This window comes from Ascaphus truei, chromosome 18, assembly GCF_040206685.1.
Source record: "Ascaphus truei isolate aAscTru1 chromosome 18, aAscTru1.hap1, whole genome shotgun sequence".
NCBI classification, from domain to species: domain Eukaryota; kingdom Metazoa; phylum Chordata; class Amphibia; order Anura; family Ascaphidae; genus Ascaphus; species Ascaphus truei.
In genome coordinates this window covers 1765770-1783458 of record NC_134500.1, presented here as the reverse complement: position 1 = coordinate 1783458, position 17689 = coordinate 1765770, and the positions used below count along the sequence as shown (strand labels likewise).

Genomic DNA, 17689 nt, shown 5'->3' with positions numbered 1-17689 from the left:
CAAACTTCCATCTATTCACACCTCACAGTGATACCTGAGGACAATACTCTGCATCAGTATACCTATCACTCTACACCTGATTCATGGATGAGTACACTGTGATGAACCTCATGCGCTGTGTATTTAAGCCTCACACCTGCAGTTTGGAGATCTGGAGACCTCTCCAGTCTCCAATGCTAATGCACAAGAAAACCTTGCACGATTAATATGTTGGTCCATTAAAAGGTGTCACAACTAAAGATGAACGAGTTCAGATTTTCGGAATCCATCGCTCCGCACCCCAGCAATCCACAGAACATTTAGTTCAATGCTATTGGCTACATTATGTCAATATTCGGGGGTGCCGGACTCTGGAAATCCATACTCACTCATCTCATCACACCCTACGGCATTCCTTACTCTCCCCGATTCTTACATTGTGTCATTTAAATCAGGTGGCTAAAAAGAGAGTAATTAATGGATTTCACAGCCCTGCTTTGTGTCTGGTTATTTAAATTCCGCATGACTGATTATAGAATGAATCTTTATTACCAATACTACAATTTAGCAGGAGGGCTTAGCAGTGGCTCCTGTGTTTGTACTAATATTCAGATACAAAGAGGGCACAACGGTATGTTAAAGCGCAGTGTCTTCGGATTCATTTCTTGGCCCAAAGAGTTTCTCAGCAATAATTCTTCCATCGTAGTTTGGCAGATTTCCGCCAAAGTCAGCTGGCAGGATGTCGGCATCTATCTCCTGGTAAAAGGTTTCCAAGTCCTCTCCATGCACGAACACCTGGATCATGTGTGAGACACCTCGGTTACAGGACCATTCATCCTCACCCATACCGATGCTAAAAAAGCACTTTTCTTCCAATCCTCATTAGGATTCTTATGTTTATTATGTAAAGTGCTGTGTACATTGTTGTTGCTACCTAAATAAAAATATACATATGTTTCTTTTCCGCAGAGCCCCTTAATGTGGCTGCTTGTTTGTAAATCGAGCGATTACTCTGCCTCTCTCCCATTCTGTACAAGTAAAGGACGTCACACGAGGAAGAGGAGGAAATAAAAAAAAGCCATGTCTTAATTTCCCAATTTTAAAAAAGAACTTAAATTGTTTTAAAAATACTTCTAGGTGTCTGATTTTGTAGGAAAAAGGGGCGTAAATCCGCTATATCTCATTATTTTACCAGACCAGCCCCACCGGCTTATTTGCGCACCCCGTGAATGTCCGCATTAAAATAACTTGCTGTATCCAGAAGGAAGATCTCATCAACCCAAACTTCCCACTTACTCCGACTCACCCTCTCAAGGAGTTTGCTCTTCAGGAAAGGTTTCACCACGTTGTAGGTTGTGGTGAAGTACCAGGGCTGGTAAATAAAGTGCACCGCCTTGAACCTCGCGGGGAACGAGTCCTGTGGGCAACAGATGGTGTGATGTGGTTTATTTTGTCAGTTTAGTGTGGAATAGTTCGAATAGGAGACACTGTGACCTCAGTTTGGATATACAAGCGCCCCAAAATATGCCTGTAATTACCACGAAAACTCAGTCACATAAGTATTCAGACTCCGGTAGAACTGAAGCTGCCACGGATTCCAGCTCCGAGATATTGTGAAGCGCGATGAGAATTGAAGTGTGCACAGCGGTGTGCACAGTGGTGTTCATAGCGGTGTGCACAATGGTGTTCATAGCGGTGTGCACAGCAGTGAGCACAGTGGTGTGCATAGCGGTGTGCACAGCGGTGTGCATAATGGTGAGCATAGCGGTGTGCATAATGGTGAGCATAGCGGGGTGCCATGTACACAATGAGAAAATAAACCAGCTAAATCCGTGCAGCCGCACACTTGTGCAGAAAGACAGTTACAAGGAGCACTGTAATGCTGTGGGAAGTACATTTAGGTCACTATCACTAGCAACGTTCTTACAATCTGGATGCATCTGGAAGTCTCAGTGAGGGAACGTGATTTGCCAACGACTATGGATCTGTGACGCTTGTACAAGAGCAGAACTTCACTACTGTCTCAACTACTGATCTGGTTTCCATATAAAATGGTGTCTCAGCATCAGATGTCTCAGCATCAGATGTCTCAGCATCAGATGTCTCAGCATCAGATGTCTCAGCATCAGATGTCTCAGTATCAGATGTCTCAGTATCAGATATCTCAGTATCAGATGTCTAACATTTGTTTCCATAAGACTTTATAACCTATTTCCTTTGGAATGTTTGAGATTGTGAGAGTTATTGTTTTATGGATGTAGCCGCAAGATTTCTAACTTCCTTAGAGATAAGAGAAGTAAAAAGAGGAAAGGTGAAGCGGGAGATACCATTCAGCTCCGAGCGTTTGCAAATCATTCATCACTCATTATGTCACACTTTCATACTGGATTTCGACGTCCCGTATTATACAAACTTAAATGTGACCACCCTAATTTTATGTCAAAACAAAATCTCCCAAAGAAGAAACCTGAATAATCCCTGAAAGGTTACTAATTCCTTTGTGGCAAGTTTGGCCAGCAATGCATTACAAACCAGGCCCCCTGGCAGTGAAAGGGTTCAAAAGAAGTATAGGATGAAGGAAATCCACTGGAAGCCAAATGGAAGCGGTGTTGATGGTGTTTGGCTTATTGTATTGGGATTCGCTGGGAGATTATCCTTTTTCAAAGAAATCTCCTCTTGCTAGAAATGTGGAAATGTGATAATGGAAATGGAAAATGTGTGGTACCCAATACCAACAAATACCTCACCCTGAATCCCATGAATATCATCAATACCCCAAATACCATCACACATCAGACCGTGAAACTGAAGGAAGAAAGCCAGAGAAAGACCGCATGATTACAACATTGACTTTACCTGCAGCATGTCCACCATTTTCTTCAGCTCATATGGTTTGATGCCCGAAGCCTGTTGCATTGTGAAGCCTTTGAAGTTCTCAATGATGCAGAAACCATTAATCTGACTCTCCTCATTTTCCAACAGATTCTCCAAAATAATGCAATAAGCACGGAGGATCTGAAACAAATCCAAACGCAGAGAGTCAACCGCAAACTATTGAGTTATCCCCACAAGATCGACGGTTCGCAAATTTTTGAGGCCAACATAAAAATAAAGTACAATAATTCCAGCACATGGTTTTACAAAACTGCAAAGGTCCGTTCCTAAACCGGGGCTCATGTTAAAGTCTTCCTCGTAGGAGGTACACAGGTACCCCCGTACCCCTTATTATATCTTTAACTACTCTCCCCAGTCTGTGTTCTCAAAATCTGCCCCTTCCCACCTTTCTCCAACAGTTCTCTGGGATGATCCTCTTTTAAGCCCAAATTCAGCTTGGAGAAAGCAAGGTGAAAAACTCTTCGAATAAATCAGTAATTGGGGTGAATTTAGTAACTTTCACAAACTGCAAGGAATATAACTTTTTCTGACTGCAATACGGCTATTGGACTGTTCACGAAAGTAATAAACAAAAGCTAATTTTTATTGGTTAATTGTGAAACTCGAGACCAGATACACGTGTACTAGCTAAGTACATATCAGATGACATTATTCATTGAATTTAATACTGCTTGGTAGTATACACATATATGTGAGCTCTGTTTTCAGGCTCTTAGCCTACAAGGGGTTGTCAGGTGTCAAGGGCATCAGCTAAACATATATATATACATGTATATCAGATGAGATAACTCATTGAATTTAATACTGCTTGCATCCATCCGCCTAGACACTTTTTTTTGCATTTGTTTTAACACTGGGAGTCGGGAAGTACCATAGTCCCACTTTGGGGTGACTATGGGAATGGGCCTGTAGATGGGGTAAGTGACCCCGAAACGTTGCCCCTTACGTCTCACCGGACCCACTTCCTTCCCTGTTAGGGATTTCTTTATCATATCCCTCACTTTTTAGTGATGTCACATTTCCCCCTTCCCTCCCTATCCCTCACCATCCCTCCCCCTCCTGTTCATTTTATGTGATTTGTGTTTTTTTGCACACTGTCAATTCAGGTTCTTCACTTTTGCTCATTAATACATATCAGCATTTCCAGTATCATTGATTCTTTTGTATTCATTCGGAGTGCGGGGAACATTTTTTGTGCTCTATATGTCCTTAGGAGAGATTAGGGGTCTCTTCATTGTTCCCCAGCACCCACCACGTACTTATATTCCTAATATATTTAATACATTAGGTAGTGCGGCCTATACAACATACAGCAGGGCCCCGGGTATACGGCAGGTTCCGTTCCAGTGTCCCACCGTATAGTGAAAATCGCCGGAGGAGGATCCAGTGATTTTCAGTTCTGCGCATGCTCAAACCGGCATTTTCTACCGTTCTGCGCATGCGCGGCCTATGGTCTGCGCGCGTAAACTACGGTCTGTACATGCGCGCCAGACACAACCGCCCGTTCTGCGCACGCGTGACTTAGGATCCAACATGGCGGCCCCCTTCTTGATGCCGCCGATACGGCGGATCGTCGAAAAGCAGAGTGCCAAGAAGCGGGGCCCTGCATTACTTTCATTAATGGAACCAGTGTCTAATAGTAACAATGTGACAAACCTCATCAAAAGTAATCTCTTCATAGTCCCAGTTTTCAATGTTAAAAAGTAGGATGACCCGGCCATTCTTATCTCTGCTGGTCAAAATTCCGGGGTAACCAGCTTCAATAGTGCTGCGCACAGCCTCAGGAGTCAGATTTTCAAACAGCTCTGGATATTGCTGGCGGAAGTTTACATAACCTAATGGGAAGGACACAGAACAAGAGAGAACCCGTGATTTTGATTGGATCTTAAGATGGATCTTTAAATAGTTGCATCCCTTTTTTTAAGAAAATGTGCTATTGCAAACAGTGCTGAAGCAGCAGGACGAGCTGCCGTTAACGTGCGGATAAAGCTGCCGTTAACGTGCGGATAAAGCTGCCGTTAACGTGCGGATAAATGTGGAATATTTGTGACTTCTTCCGTTATACGGAATCATGGAATCAATGCTCCCCCAACTATCTTCATCCCAAATATTCGGGTATCCCAATGTACCACATCCGGTATGTGATTAAATAGGATGAGAATGACCACAATAATTAGACTTATTAGGTGTGTTCATGTTTTACTGGTGGTTGTCATTGCTGAAAAGTCAGACATTTAAAATCCAATATAATGTGTGAGAAAGTAAATAAAACTCAGAAGGCGGCTTCTCCAAAAATACTGGACACAATGGTGAAAGGTGCGACGCGCTCGAGACACACAAACACCTCACCGCTCCATGCTGTTTCCTCCTCTAGTTAGCCCCACCCCTAGGCTCCTGACACCTCCTCCTGATTGGCTGTATTACCAAGCCCCTAGCCACTGCCCTGCTCGGGGAAATCCCGCGGCCCCCCAAGTCAGTCAGGTCACTATGTCCAAAGATATAATACCGGACACATACATGTCCAGTATTAACTCTAATTTTTTACTTGACAGAGTGTCCAAATACAGGAAAGTCCAGTTCAATACTGGACACCTTGTAACCCTACTACTAGTGTACACAATTGGAATTATTCTACAAAGCAAAGACTCGGCAAAAAGAGGGTGGGATCCGGGAATAGTGTAACCACAAAACGTCAATGTTTAACTGCCTCAGTGCCGGATATAACCGATGAGGTACAGTGAATGGAACTTATTTCTAAACCCTCTGTCTGGGAACTGGAGCTGTGAGAAGGGAAAAGATAACACAACATGAACAGGGGAAATCCCTGCGAAACTGCTGACAGGATAGTAAGTGTCTCCGGTCTGCAGGGTGTTTAGTTTGTAAGTGGAGCCGTCCACTTCCTGGCGGTCTCAACAGGAGAGAAAGGAACACCTACCGCACTGTTACTGCCCAAAGTTTATACAGAGAGACTGCCCTGTCCTGCCACTGCCACACAATGCATCCCTTATACGCAGTATGGTCAGCAGTACAAGTGCTGCGTTATTACATCTAGTTACCAAACTGTGTTGTGATTCATCTGGTCATTCAATATTACACCCTGGTTTTCAGTGGCGTATAAGTTATTCCGTTTTGCAGTATTTACCGCACCGATCCCGCCCAGTTGGGGCACTGATTTCCCTAACTTACAGTAACCGAGGGGTCCACCATAGCTAAAACATGCAATTATAAGTGGCAGAGATACCCATTTAGTTGCCAATGTTACTACCTGAAAATTAAAACAGTCAAATAACAGCAAAGCCTCAGCTTTGGCAACTATGTAACTAACAAAATGGGTAACGATCTCGGAAGCCAGGCGTTCCCCGGGGGTACAAACAGCAGTCCGGCCCCCCCAATGGAAATGATGTGAATATAATAAAACCCCGAGGGGGGCAGGATTGCGGCTGCTTTTGCCCTTTCAGAAAACCTCGCTCCCGGGCTGCCATTTAGGATTCATTTCATTGTTCCCCTCTGGAAATGGCTAACGGGTGTTGTTTTTAGTGGCATCAATGTTACCTTTGAAGAATGTGAACTTCCCAATCACAGTGTCGGCAATCCGTAAACTTTGGCAAATCCGGGTGTTGCCGGTGTATCAGGAACCGCAAATTAATTGTAAGCTCCTTGGGCAAGGGACTAATGAAACTCTGTGTACAGACAACAGTGACAAAGAAACTCCCATTATATCCATAACCCAAATAATATATCCCACTAGCTAAATAATCTTCTTTCAAGGGGAATCTTTTGGGATTTAACCAAATCTTGTAAGAGCGGGAGTCCCCCACAGCCCAAACGCTGGCTCAGGTGGGAGTGGAGGTGTATAAAGTTTTGGAAAAATCAGAATTCACCAGCACACACCCTGTGTAACGGAGACTGATCCCTGTTTAAATAAAGCAGCCTCACAGCTCTGAGAATCCAGCAGAGAGATCGTTAATTGCAACCACTCAATTAACTAGTCTCCACCTGGACTAAAAAGCCTCATGTGAGACACAGGGCAGAGATTCCCTAGCTCACATTTGGGCTGACATAAGGAGAGGGAGGACTGCAGAGATTTTCCTTAGCCCACAACTGGACTGACCTGAGGAAAATATGATGTCTTGATGCACACAGAAGGACTGTATGCCGACAGCAAGACAAGGGGACAAGACCTCTATACCTGGACACAGAGAGTGCCATAGCACACAAGGGTGCTGACCCAGGAGAGCAGAGAGGCCTTCCCCTACAGCTACAACAGAAGCAGATAAGAGACTTTTCTTGTTGGACTGATGTGTGTGTTTGTGTGTTTGTGTGTTTGGGGTGGTAACTAACTTAGCTACCCGCCCAGTTAGAGAAGGCTGGAGTAAAGGTTTAGATATTCTCCAAAGCGGAGTTGAATGTTTTGGCGTGTTAAAGGAACAGGCGCAATAAAGTGCTAGAGGTGCTATGATCCGGTATCCACACCGATGCATACAGCTATACAACAACCAAACTGGATCAGCACTCGAAAATAATACATATGACAGACTTACGTTTTGCTTTTGGTCTCACCATGTTTCTTCTTTAATGTATCAAAAAAGCAGCAAAACAGCCTGACGAAGGGGACGGGGCCTTGAAACGTTACTCTGTTCTGCACGTATAATAAGTGCGTGTCTGCAAACTTCCCTCTCCCTGTGTCTGCTGCTTTTTCTGTATTGCTGCTTTCTTGATACATTAAAGAAGAAACTTAGTGAGACCAAAAGCAAAACATAAGTCCTTCATTTGTATTATTTTTTAGTGCTGATCCAGTTTGTTTTTTGTACAACGTTTTGGAACCGCTGCCTTATGGGTAAACACAAAGTAAAAGGGGATATAGCCAACAATTCACATAATAGTTTCAATAGCAAAGACATAAATCAGAGGGCCAAACACTTACTGCTCAACTTCCCGAGCACCCAACGGATCTCATTACTACATACAAAGCCATTACAAACCAATCTGCATTGCGAGTAAAAGGGTTGAGCATTGTAGGTGGCCCAAGCAGTAATTCAAACACTGGGTCAAATGAAGGCAAAGGTCGGGTCACTAGTGAAATCCCAGATGCAACAAGTAGAACAGCGATGGGCAAATCCATAACACATTGTCACACCGCACTCCAGGGTGGAGCGAAGGCTGGATAAGCAGAGAGGTTGTGAGGCCAGGGAAGTCATACAGAACTATGTCTCTCAGGAACACCCAGGCACAATAAATAAATCACAGCACCATATGGTTGTTGTGGCCTTGTAAGGCTAATTAAATAAGTAAGTACACTCACTATTGGTCTCAGTTACTGCCACAAAAATAACATTATGCAGCTGATGAGGTGAATCTTTCAGATTTCCTACTGGTGATTAGTCTCCTTGCACCCACCCCTAAGAAGAGCCAAGTGGGTTATCAGATGGTTAGACATCTCTTAGGGGCTGATTCTATATCCGATATCCTATATCGAGCAGCTATGGGGCTGTTCTCAGACAAAATACCTAATTGACTTTAATGGAGAATGTTGTCTGAAAACGTCTCAATCTACTTGGGTGTACATAGTCTCGCAGATGTCTTGGTGACTCCATTGTCACTGAAAGTCGCTCAGCTAAGCATTCTTCTGACCAACATGTCAACTGTCCCTGATTTTCTGTGAGTCCCATTGATTTGGAGTCAGTCGCGCCGGCTTCCACTACCCGCAGTTAGATTTCATTGGCGTCTCACTGATAGAAGGCCGCACGTTTGTATGAAAATTCAACTAGGAGGTTGTCATCTCTGCTGCGCTTATCCTGACATCCGTCTGTGTCTAGATCCGTTCACACCGGCACCAGGGCGGCTTTCTGGGTCCGCTGGCATGAAGGTCAGAGCAGCCTTCTGTAAGACTTTGCCAGGAACTTGCCACGAAGAATGTTATTTTATTTCATGCCAATGTACAAAGCAGGAAAATATTGCTCAATATCAGAAACTGTAGCATGATGGAATAACAACCTCTCCATGGCAATCACATTGTCTTTTATTATTTTTATATAACTGCAACATATATCTCCGCTCCGGTTTGACACAGATACTTTATGGAGATGGGACACTGCGGAGGTCAGTGTATCAATCAACCAACAGGCCAGGTTTTCAGGGTAATGCATATGTTAAGGTTGTCTTAATGACAATTACAGCTAAGTTAATTAGTTTATTAATTGGCCTGTTGTGAGATCTTCCGGCTGAACTTGGCCTAACCACGTGGCAGACAAGGACATTTGATCGTTATAGGCAGTGAGGAAATTATTTTCTAATACTGTATTGTATGTCTTTATTTATATAGCGCCATAAATGTACATAGCGCTTCACAGTAGTGATACATGTTGTAATCAAATAAATAACAAATAATATAAATAACAGGTCATGGGAATAAGTGCTTCAGACATAAAAGTAACATTAAGGAAGAGGAGTCCCTGCTCCGAGGAGCTTACAATCTAATTGGTAACTAATCTAATACTGAACTCGCTTTTATTCATTGTCCTAAGGCTGCGCTTATACAGCCGGCGACGCGACTGATGATGTCACCCGTCGCCATTGCGAAAGTTCTATTTCAGATTCTGGTGACGTCACTGGCTACAAGGCAAGTGACATCAGCAGACGGGCGGAGAAGCTCCCTGATTGGCTTATAGCCAGTCACATGTGGAGACCGTCTCTCCAAAAATCAAATTCCACTGACTACCAGAATTTTGGTAGCGCTGTCGCTCCGTCGCGTCCACTATAAGTGCCGGCGACAATACATATGTTTTGACACGACGTCGCGTCGCTGGCACTATATGTGCAGCCTAAGACTGGTCTGCCAAGATGTTACAAGTATGTTCATATACAGTATATATGACCTAAACCAAAATAAACACACACATTTGTAATGAACATAACAGCAAATATCAACGGGTGGCATATTAGTTCTTTCAAGAGCAAAACAAAGCCATAAGAGATAATTAATAAGGCTTAAATGGGCCATAAAGTTTGGCTTTGTGATGCTTAGTACGTACAGACCCAAATTGTTCTGTTTTACCCGCATATATACATTTTTTTGTATGCACTGACCATATGTTTCAGTAAAATATGTGAATTTCTGTAGGGTGCGGAACATGTGTTTCTTCTTCACCATCATGATGGAACATGGTTTTAAATGGCCTTTTTAAAAACGTGACTTGACATGTCTGCACTGCCCTGTGTAACCAGGAGCTGTGACCTTCTACCAATTAACATAGTTACTTTGTAAGAAAGAGAAATCCCAGCCTCAAGCATTTGTTTACACTGCCACAAAGTGCCGGGACACCTCCTCCAGGGGCTGAATGTACATACAATAATACCCAAGGGAAACGAGGTAATAAAACGAGATGTAGAAATCCCAGCATGCAACACGCTACCTATGGAAACAACGTCCCCTCAATTATTATGTGTACTAGAAGTATGCGCAGAGAAATAATATGTGACTGTGTGTATTTCATAATAACATATCTCTGAACGTGAATCACACGCTAGTACCTAAATTACTGCAATAAAGCGCTCAAGTCCAAGTCATTTTTTATCACTGCTTTAGTTTAATTATTAATCATTATTAATTATCACTTTTCCTCTAGAACAGCATGTAAAGTGTAGGACAAAAAGTGCATACTACTCTGACAGCACAGGGTTAACCCAGCACAGCATGCAGGGGGTGAATAATCATCATTGAGGGTATGAAAGCTTTGTAATAGCCCCCTCCCCCAATTCCAAGTCTTTGTTGCTTCCTAACCACATCTTGAGCTGTTTGGTCCACCAGTGCCGCCTACTGGCCACCAACAGGACATCAAGTGCGCAGACCTCGATGGGAACCCTGGGAACAGAGCACTGGAATTCCACGGGATAAAGGGAAATATTTAGCAGGCGCTTCTATTCCAAACGACGCTCCCGGGTGCCAGAAGACACCCTACACAGCCCAGTCACTTTTTTTTCCCCCTTCCTAAATATATTGTGTTTAAAATACTTTTAGTTCCACTGATTGAGCAGTCGACATAATATTATATTGTTTCATAATATAAAATATATACATTACTAGAATATTCTAGGTCATCCTACCTTTGAGAAGCTCATAAGATCTGTTCACATCAAATTTCCGGGCCCGTATAAATCTCAGGAGGAAGCCGTTTCCTTGGCCATGCACCTTCTCTGCCACGGCCTTGCACAGGTCTTCCCCTGTGGTGGCCTTCTCTTGGATCAGCTCTCGTAGTTCCTTTGTTGCTGACTCACGTGTCTCTTCTGTCTCATTTAACTCATCTTTGGCCTTAAGAGAGAGGAGGCGGAACACCATGTTTCAGGCAATACTCTTTATTAAAGAGAAGGGACATTATTGTAGAAAAGCTTCATTTTATCCCTAATTCAACACAAATCATTTAAAAATAAGGCCCAGAGAAGTTTTCTTTGTTGTTTATTCCTTTGAAACATCTCAAAATAAGGTTCATTATCACTACTTTTAATTGTTCACTTTATTCAAATCCTGTCAGGGGTAAAATGTGTGTTGGTACAAAGTGTCATAGATCTGTTTTGACATCAGGGTCATATGGTCCACATCGCTCTAATTCCTATCCTCGCATGGCTCTGGTTCCTCACCTCGCATGGCTCTGGTTCCTCTCCTCGCTTGGCTCTGGTTCCTCTCCTTGTAGGCTCTGGTTCCTCTCCTCGCATGGCTCTGGTTCCACACTTCGCATGGCTCTGGTTCCACACTTCGCATGGCTCTGGTTACTCACCTCGCATGGCTCTGGTTCCTCACTTCGCATGGCTCTGGTTCCTCACCTCGCATGGCTCTGGTTCCTCACCTCGCATGGCTCTGGTTCCTCACCTCGCATGGCTCTGGTTCCTCACCTCGCATGGCTCTGGTTCCTCTCCTCGCTTGGCTCTGGTTCCTCTCCTCGCATGGCTCTGGTTCATATCCTCGCATGGCTCTGGTTCCTCTTCTCACATGGCTCTAGTGCCTCTCCTCGCATGGCTCTGGTTCCTCACCTCGCATGGCTCTGGTTCCTCACCTCGCATGGCTCTGGTTCCTCTCCTCGCTTGGCTCTGGTTCCTCTCCTCGCATGGCTCTGGTTCATATCCTTGCATGGCTCTGGTTCCTCTTCTCACATGGCTCTAGTGCCTCTCCTCGCATGGCTCTGGTTCCTCTCCGCGCATGACTCTAGTTCCTCTCCGCGCATGACTCTGGTTCCTCTCCGCGCATGGCGCTGGTTCCTCTCCTCACATAGCTCTGGTTGCTCTCCTCACATAGCTCTGGTTCCTCTCCTCACATGGCTCTGGTTCCTCTCCTCACATGGCTCTGGTTCCTCTCCTCACATGGCTCTGGTTCCTCTCCTCACATGGCTCTGGTTCCTCTCCTCACATAGCTCTGGTTCCTCTCCTCACATAGCTCTGGTTCCTCTCCTCACATAGCTCTGGTTCCTCTCCTCACATAGCTCTGGTTCCTCTCCTCACATGGCTCTGGTTCCTCTCTTTGCATGGCTCTGGTTCCTCTCCTCGCATCCCTCTGATTCCTCGCATCGCTCTGGTTCCTCTTCTCACATCATTCTGGTTCCTCTCCTCGCATAGCTCTGGTTCCTCTCCTCGCATAGCTCTGGTTCCTCTCCTCGCATAGCTCTGGTTCCTCTCCTCACATAGCTCTGGTTCCTCTCTTCGCATGGCTCTGGTTCCTCTCCTCACATAGCTCTGGTTCCTCTCCTCACATAGCTCTGGTTCCTCTCCTCACATAGCTCTGGTTCCTCTCCTCACATAGCTCTGGTTCCTCTCCTCACATATCTCTGGTTCCTCTCCTCACATATCTCTGGTTCCTCTCCTCACATATCTCTGGTTCCTCTCCTCACATGGCTCTGGTTCCTCTCCTCACATATCTCTGGTTCCTCTCCTCACATATCTCTGGTTCCTCTCCTCACATATCTCTGGTTCCTCTCTTCGCATGGCTCTGGTTCCTCTCCTCGCATGGCTCTGGTTCCTCTCCTCGCATCGCTCTGGTTCCTCTCCTCACATAGCTCTGGTTCCTCGCATCGCTCTGGTTCCTCTCCTCACATCATTCTGGTTCCTCTCCTCGCATAGCTCTGGTTCCTCTCCTCACATAGCTCTGGTTCCTCGCATCGCTCTGGTTCCTCTCCTCACATCGCTCTGGTTCCGCGCATCGCTCTGGTTCCTCTCCTCACATCGCTCTGGTTCCTCTCCTTGCATAGCTCTGGTTCCTCTCCTCACATAGCTCTGGTTCCTCTACTCACATAGCTCTGGTTCCTCTCCTCACTGCCTTGAGCAAAAGGAGAAGTCTTTCCCTCACTTCTCTGGGTGCAGTATAGAGATCAGCTACTGGAACCTTGACATGGCAAACTGAGAAGGGCACAAGGACCATGAGGGTGCCAGCACGGGTGTCATTCTTCAAAGTCTCCCAGGTGAGAATAAAGGTTAAATGAAGAATGTAAAAGGAAGTGACTTCTATGCTGGACTCTTACCTTCTGCACTGTGTACTGCGGGAGCTTTTCACATCTACCAAACACTGGCCCATGGTCTTTTGTAGTGAGACGTTCTAACTTGGCACGAAGAGACTGCTCCTCTTCAGATACAATGCGATATGTTCCAGACTAAAGCAAGGAAGACAAAACATGCTGCTTTGTAATATGGAAAACTTCACATGAATCTGAGTAACGAAAATATAATATTATATATGTGTGTATGTATATGTATACATATATACATACATACATACACAGTCTGTTAACGCTTTCATTACTTTACATTGTATAATGCAGGGGGGCTCAATTCCAGTCCTCAACAACCCACAACAGGTCAGGTACTAAGGATATCCCTGCTTCAGCACAGTTAGCTCTATCAGTGGCTCAGACATTTTGTTTGTGCCACCTGTGCTGAAGCAGGGATATCCTTCATACCTGAGCTGTTATGGGTTCTTGAGGACTAGAGTTGAGCAGCACTGGTATAGCGAATTAATGAATGCATTGGGTCCTGTACGGGTTAAAATTAATTCCATTTGTACGTTTTTCCGAGAAGTGATCTTAAAAAAATACACATCCTTGATCACCGCAAGATTGGAACTGTTACAGCATTATTTCCAAAGTTAGGTACGAAACAGCATATCCCTAATAAAAGAAGGATGTATTGCTAATAACCTCTCGCTGTAATTAGGCTTTACAACTTATCTTTGCAAACTTGTTAAAAAGATGTTGAACTGAAACATTTACAAATAGCAAATACATTATTATATGAATGATTTACCTTGATAAAAACCTCAATAAAAGTGGAACTTAATATTAGAAACCACAGAATAGCATGGACACTCCAATAATACCATAATCTGTGTCTCTCACACATGTATTATTTCATTGACCATACTCCATGCCATAATAGTGCACTGCGAGCAGAGAGCTCGGGTGCTGAAATGACCCCATTACACATTCATTAAGAAAGATGAATGAATTTCCCATATGTGGAGAATAGTGGGATTCATTGTCATAAACAGCTGTGCCTTTGACTTGGACGCCATTTCTCTCACGTAATATGTATTTGTTTAGAAAAAAAATAAAAGGTCACAAATGAGAAAATCCCACACGCAGAAGAAGCTTAAGTGAGATTTTATTGCGTTTCTATGATTAGTAGAATACTTACAACGTCTGACATTTCACTTCCTCTCTGTCCACGCAGGAAGCTGGGGAAATAATTACAAAAATAAATATTCCATCATTGGCGTGAGAAAACATTTCACTGGTTGTTTTGTCCCTGTTTCTAGTCTAAATTCTCTCTGCACCCAAAGCTTGTTCTGATCCCACTAAACCCAACGGTTCTGCTCGGCTCACACTGGGTTATCTGTTTTTCTGTCGCATTGCCTTTTAATTACGGGAACAAGAATACATGACATTTTTATCCATGATAATATATGTAAATAAATGTGCATTGCCGTTCAATGTTATGGAGCAGTCAACACGTCCAATTTACTTTTCACTGCATCGAAAAAGAACATTTTCATTTCAGCCCTGATTTTCCCAAAAGGGACCATACTTGTATAACTCTTAACGTCTTGTCTGTATTGATATGTTACCATGATATGATGCTAGTTACTAGTACATACATTCTTACAGTACACTATGTAAGAATACTTAGCTCCATGGTAACTAACCAGAAACATTTCTCACAAAAGAGATTTTCTTAATTTAGAAAACAGGTGGCAGATTAATGAAACATTTCTGATTTCTTTTGGGTCCCCGAATGAGGTACGGATACTTTCAATGATTGGGATTTACAGAAAACATCAGCCATTTATATACAAAGTGACAAGTGGAGCCAATTTTACAATAAAACTTTCAATTATTTACCACCTGACATACGGTAGCAGGACACACATTCTTGTATCTGGTCTGGATGTGCTGTACACAAAGTATCCTGAAATGGAAACCATGCATTTCCTCTTCTGGCACTTGTCATCGCTATCGCTTATTATATCCAAAGACCCAGGAAAACTCTTATCTATTTCAATTCTGACGGCCATGGTTTAAAACAAGCCACGCATCTCTCATATCGAACGTCAACAACAAATCATTTCAAACAAGTAAAAAGATCCTATACTTACCGTTGACCAGCGGAAAGTAAATAAGCAAAGAAAGTCAGTGTTGAGATATGTTGAACTTGGACAAGCAACTCAAAGTGTTAATGAAAGCGCCAGAGAGGAGGGCACGGTCAGAACGTATCCCGGATCGGTGTTGTGCAGAGAAACTCAGTGGAAAGCTTTGTATAGTCATTGAGTCGGGATTAGCCGTCACAAGGCATTACTCACTTGGGCTTATTAATTAAATCAGCACAAAACATTCTGGAGAGGCCATTAAATGTTACAAAAAAGGAGGAGAATAGAAACTGGTCGAAAGGAGTTGAGTGGGGGTTGGGGTAGTCTGTAATAAACTCTCATCTTCCAGAGGGGCCAGTAATACATTTAAAAGTAATGTGCTGCTGGCCCCTCTGTCAGGGAAAGGGTTAAATAAAGGGCATCTCACTCACTGGTATCTCTAAATCTTTGCCAGACTTGGAAGTGTTCTGCATGTCCTTACAAAACCATGTATCAAAGCTGCTGAACTGAGGGAAGAAAAGGAAAACATTGCTTTATCTTGCATCTAATAATGTCAGAGCATCAAACTATTGTGCACTTATTTTGCAGTTTGGGATTCTTGTAAGAAACTTGATTAAAACGTTTCAGACTGTAACACAGTTACACAGAGTTAAGAAGAGACAAGCGGACTTCTTTGCATGGACACCATTGGCAGATTATATTCCAAGTGGAGATTACTACCCGACCTAAACCAACAGTTACAGCAGTAAGATGGGTAACACCATATAACGTACCGGAGAATTCCATGGCGAGTGCCCCCTCCCGTTGCATAGGTGCGAGGCAGGGGGTCTGCGGAGCTAACCCTGTTAATTTCAGCTCCGGTACCCATTGCTTCCTGAGATACTTACCTGCGTAGGTGCTGCCGGGACTCGGGCCGCCAACAGGGTGGGAGAGCCGAGACAACCGTCCCGGCGCTGGAAGACAGAGGTGGGGCTCAACCTCCGCGTCCCGCTGCCAGGCCCCGGTTGGCTGTCGGGTCCCAGCTCTCCCCTGCTGCGATTTAGCCTTTACTGACACCTCAGCCCCACGCCAGAGGTTGGGCCCAACTCCCGCATCAGCACGATGCTTCAGCATATTCCTCCCCAAGGGAAGGTTTATATTGGGTGGGGAGTTATTATGTGTATTGGGGAGGGGGCTTATTATGTGTATTGGGGAGGGGGGTTATGTGTATTGGGGTGGGGAGTTATTATGTGTATTGGGGAGGGGGCTTATTATGTGTATTGGGGTGGGGAGTTATTATGTGTATTGGGGAGGGGGGTTATTATGTGTATTGGGGAGGAGAGTTATTATGTGTATTGGGGAGGGGGGTTATTATGTGTATTGGGGAGGAGAGTTATTATGTGTATTGGGGAGGGGGGTTATTATGTGTATTGGGGAGGAGAGTTATTATGTGTATTGGGGAGGGGGGTTATTATGTGTATTGGGGAGGGGAGTTATTATGTGTATTGGGGAGGGGGGTTATTATGTGTATTGGGGAGGAGGGTTATTATGTGTATTGGGGAGGGGGGTTATTATGTGTATTGGGGAGGAGGGTTATTATGTGTATTGGGGAGGGGGGTTATTATGTGTATTGGGGTGGGGAGTTATTATGTGTATTGGGGAGGAGGGTTATTATGTGTATTGGGGAGGGGAGTTATTATGTGTATTGGGGAGGGGGGTTATTATGTGTATTGGGGAGGGGGGTTATTATGTGTATTGGGGAGGGGGGTTATTATGTGTATTGGGGAGGAGGGTTATTATGTGTATTGGGGAGGGGGGTTATTATGTGTATTGGGGAGGAGGGTTATTATGTGTATTGGGGAGGAGGGTTATTATGTGTATTGGGGAGGGGGGTTATTATGTGTATTGGGGAGGAGGGTTATTATGTGTATTGGGGAGGGGGGTTATTATGTGTATTGGGGTGGGGAGTTATTATGTGTATTGGGGAGGGGGGTTATTATGTGTATTGGGGAGGAGAGTTATTATGTGTATTGGGGAGGGGGGTTATTATGTGTATTGGGGAGGAGGGTTATTATGTGTATTGGGGAGGGGGGTTATTATGTGTATTGGGGAGGAGGGTTATTATGTGTATTGGGGAGGGGGGTTATTATGTGTATTGGGGTGGGGAGTTATTATGTGTATTGGGGAGGGGGGTTATTATGTGTATTGGGGAGGAGA

The 17689-nt window shown here is 44.2% G+C and overlaps 1 protein-coding gene across 1 annotated transcript; it reads right to left on the bottom strand.

Moving 5' to 3' along the window:
- Positions 1 to 506: 506 nt before the first annotated feature.
- Positions 507 to 15673, bottom strand: RLBP1 (retinaldehyde binding protein 1). The gene is made up of 8 exons (XM_075575179.1): positions 15503 to 15673; positions 14545 to 14584; positions 13377 to 13505; positions 10978 to 11182; positions 4531 to 4709; positions 2836 to 2994; positions 1286 to 1396; positions 507 to 774 (listed from the first exon to the last, which is right to left on the bottom strand). The coding sequence occupies exons 2-8, from the start codon at positions 14554 to 14556 to the stop codon at positions 616 to 618; spliced, it is 954 nt and encodes a 317-aa protein (XP_075431294.1). The 5' UTR covers positions 14557 to 14584; positions 15503 to 15673; the 3' UTR covers positions 507 to 615.
- Positions 15674 to 17689: the final 2016 nt, after the last annotated feature.

Excerpts from the sequence above, each read along its gene's own strand:
- RLBP1 (XM_075575179.1), bottom strand. Across the intron at positions 11,183-13,376 it reads CGCAGTACACAGTGCAGAAG|GCCAAAGATGAGTTAAATGA; the intron begins GTAAGAGTCCAG and ends CTCTCTCTTAAG. Across the intron at positions 2,995-4,530 it reads AAGAGATTACTTTTGATGAG|ATCCTCCGTGCTTATTGCAT; the intron begins GTTTGTCACATT and ends GATTTGTTTCAG.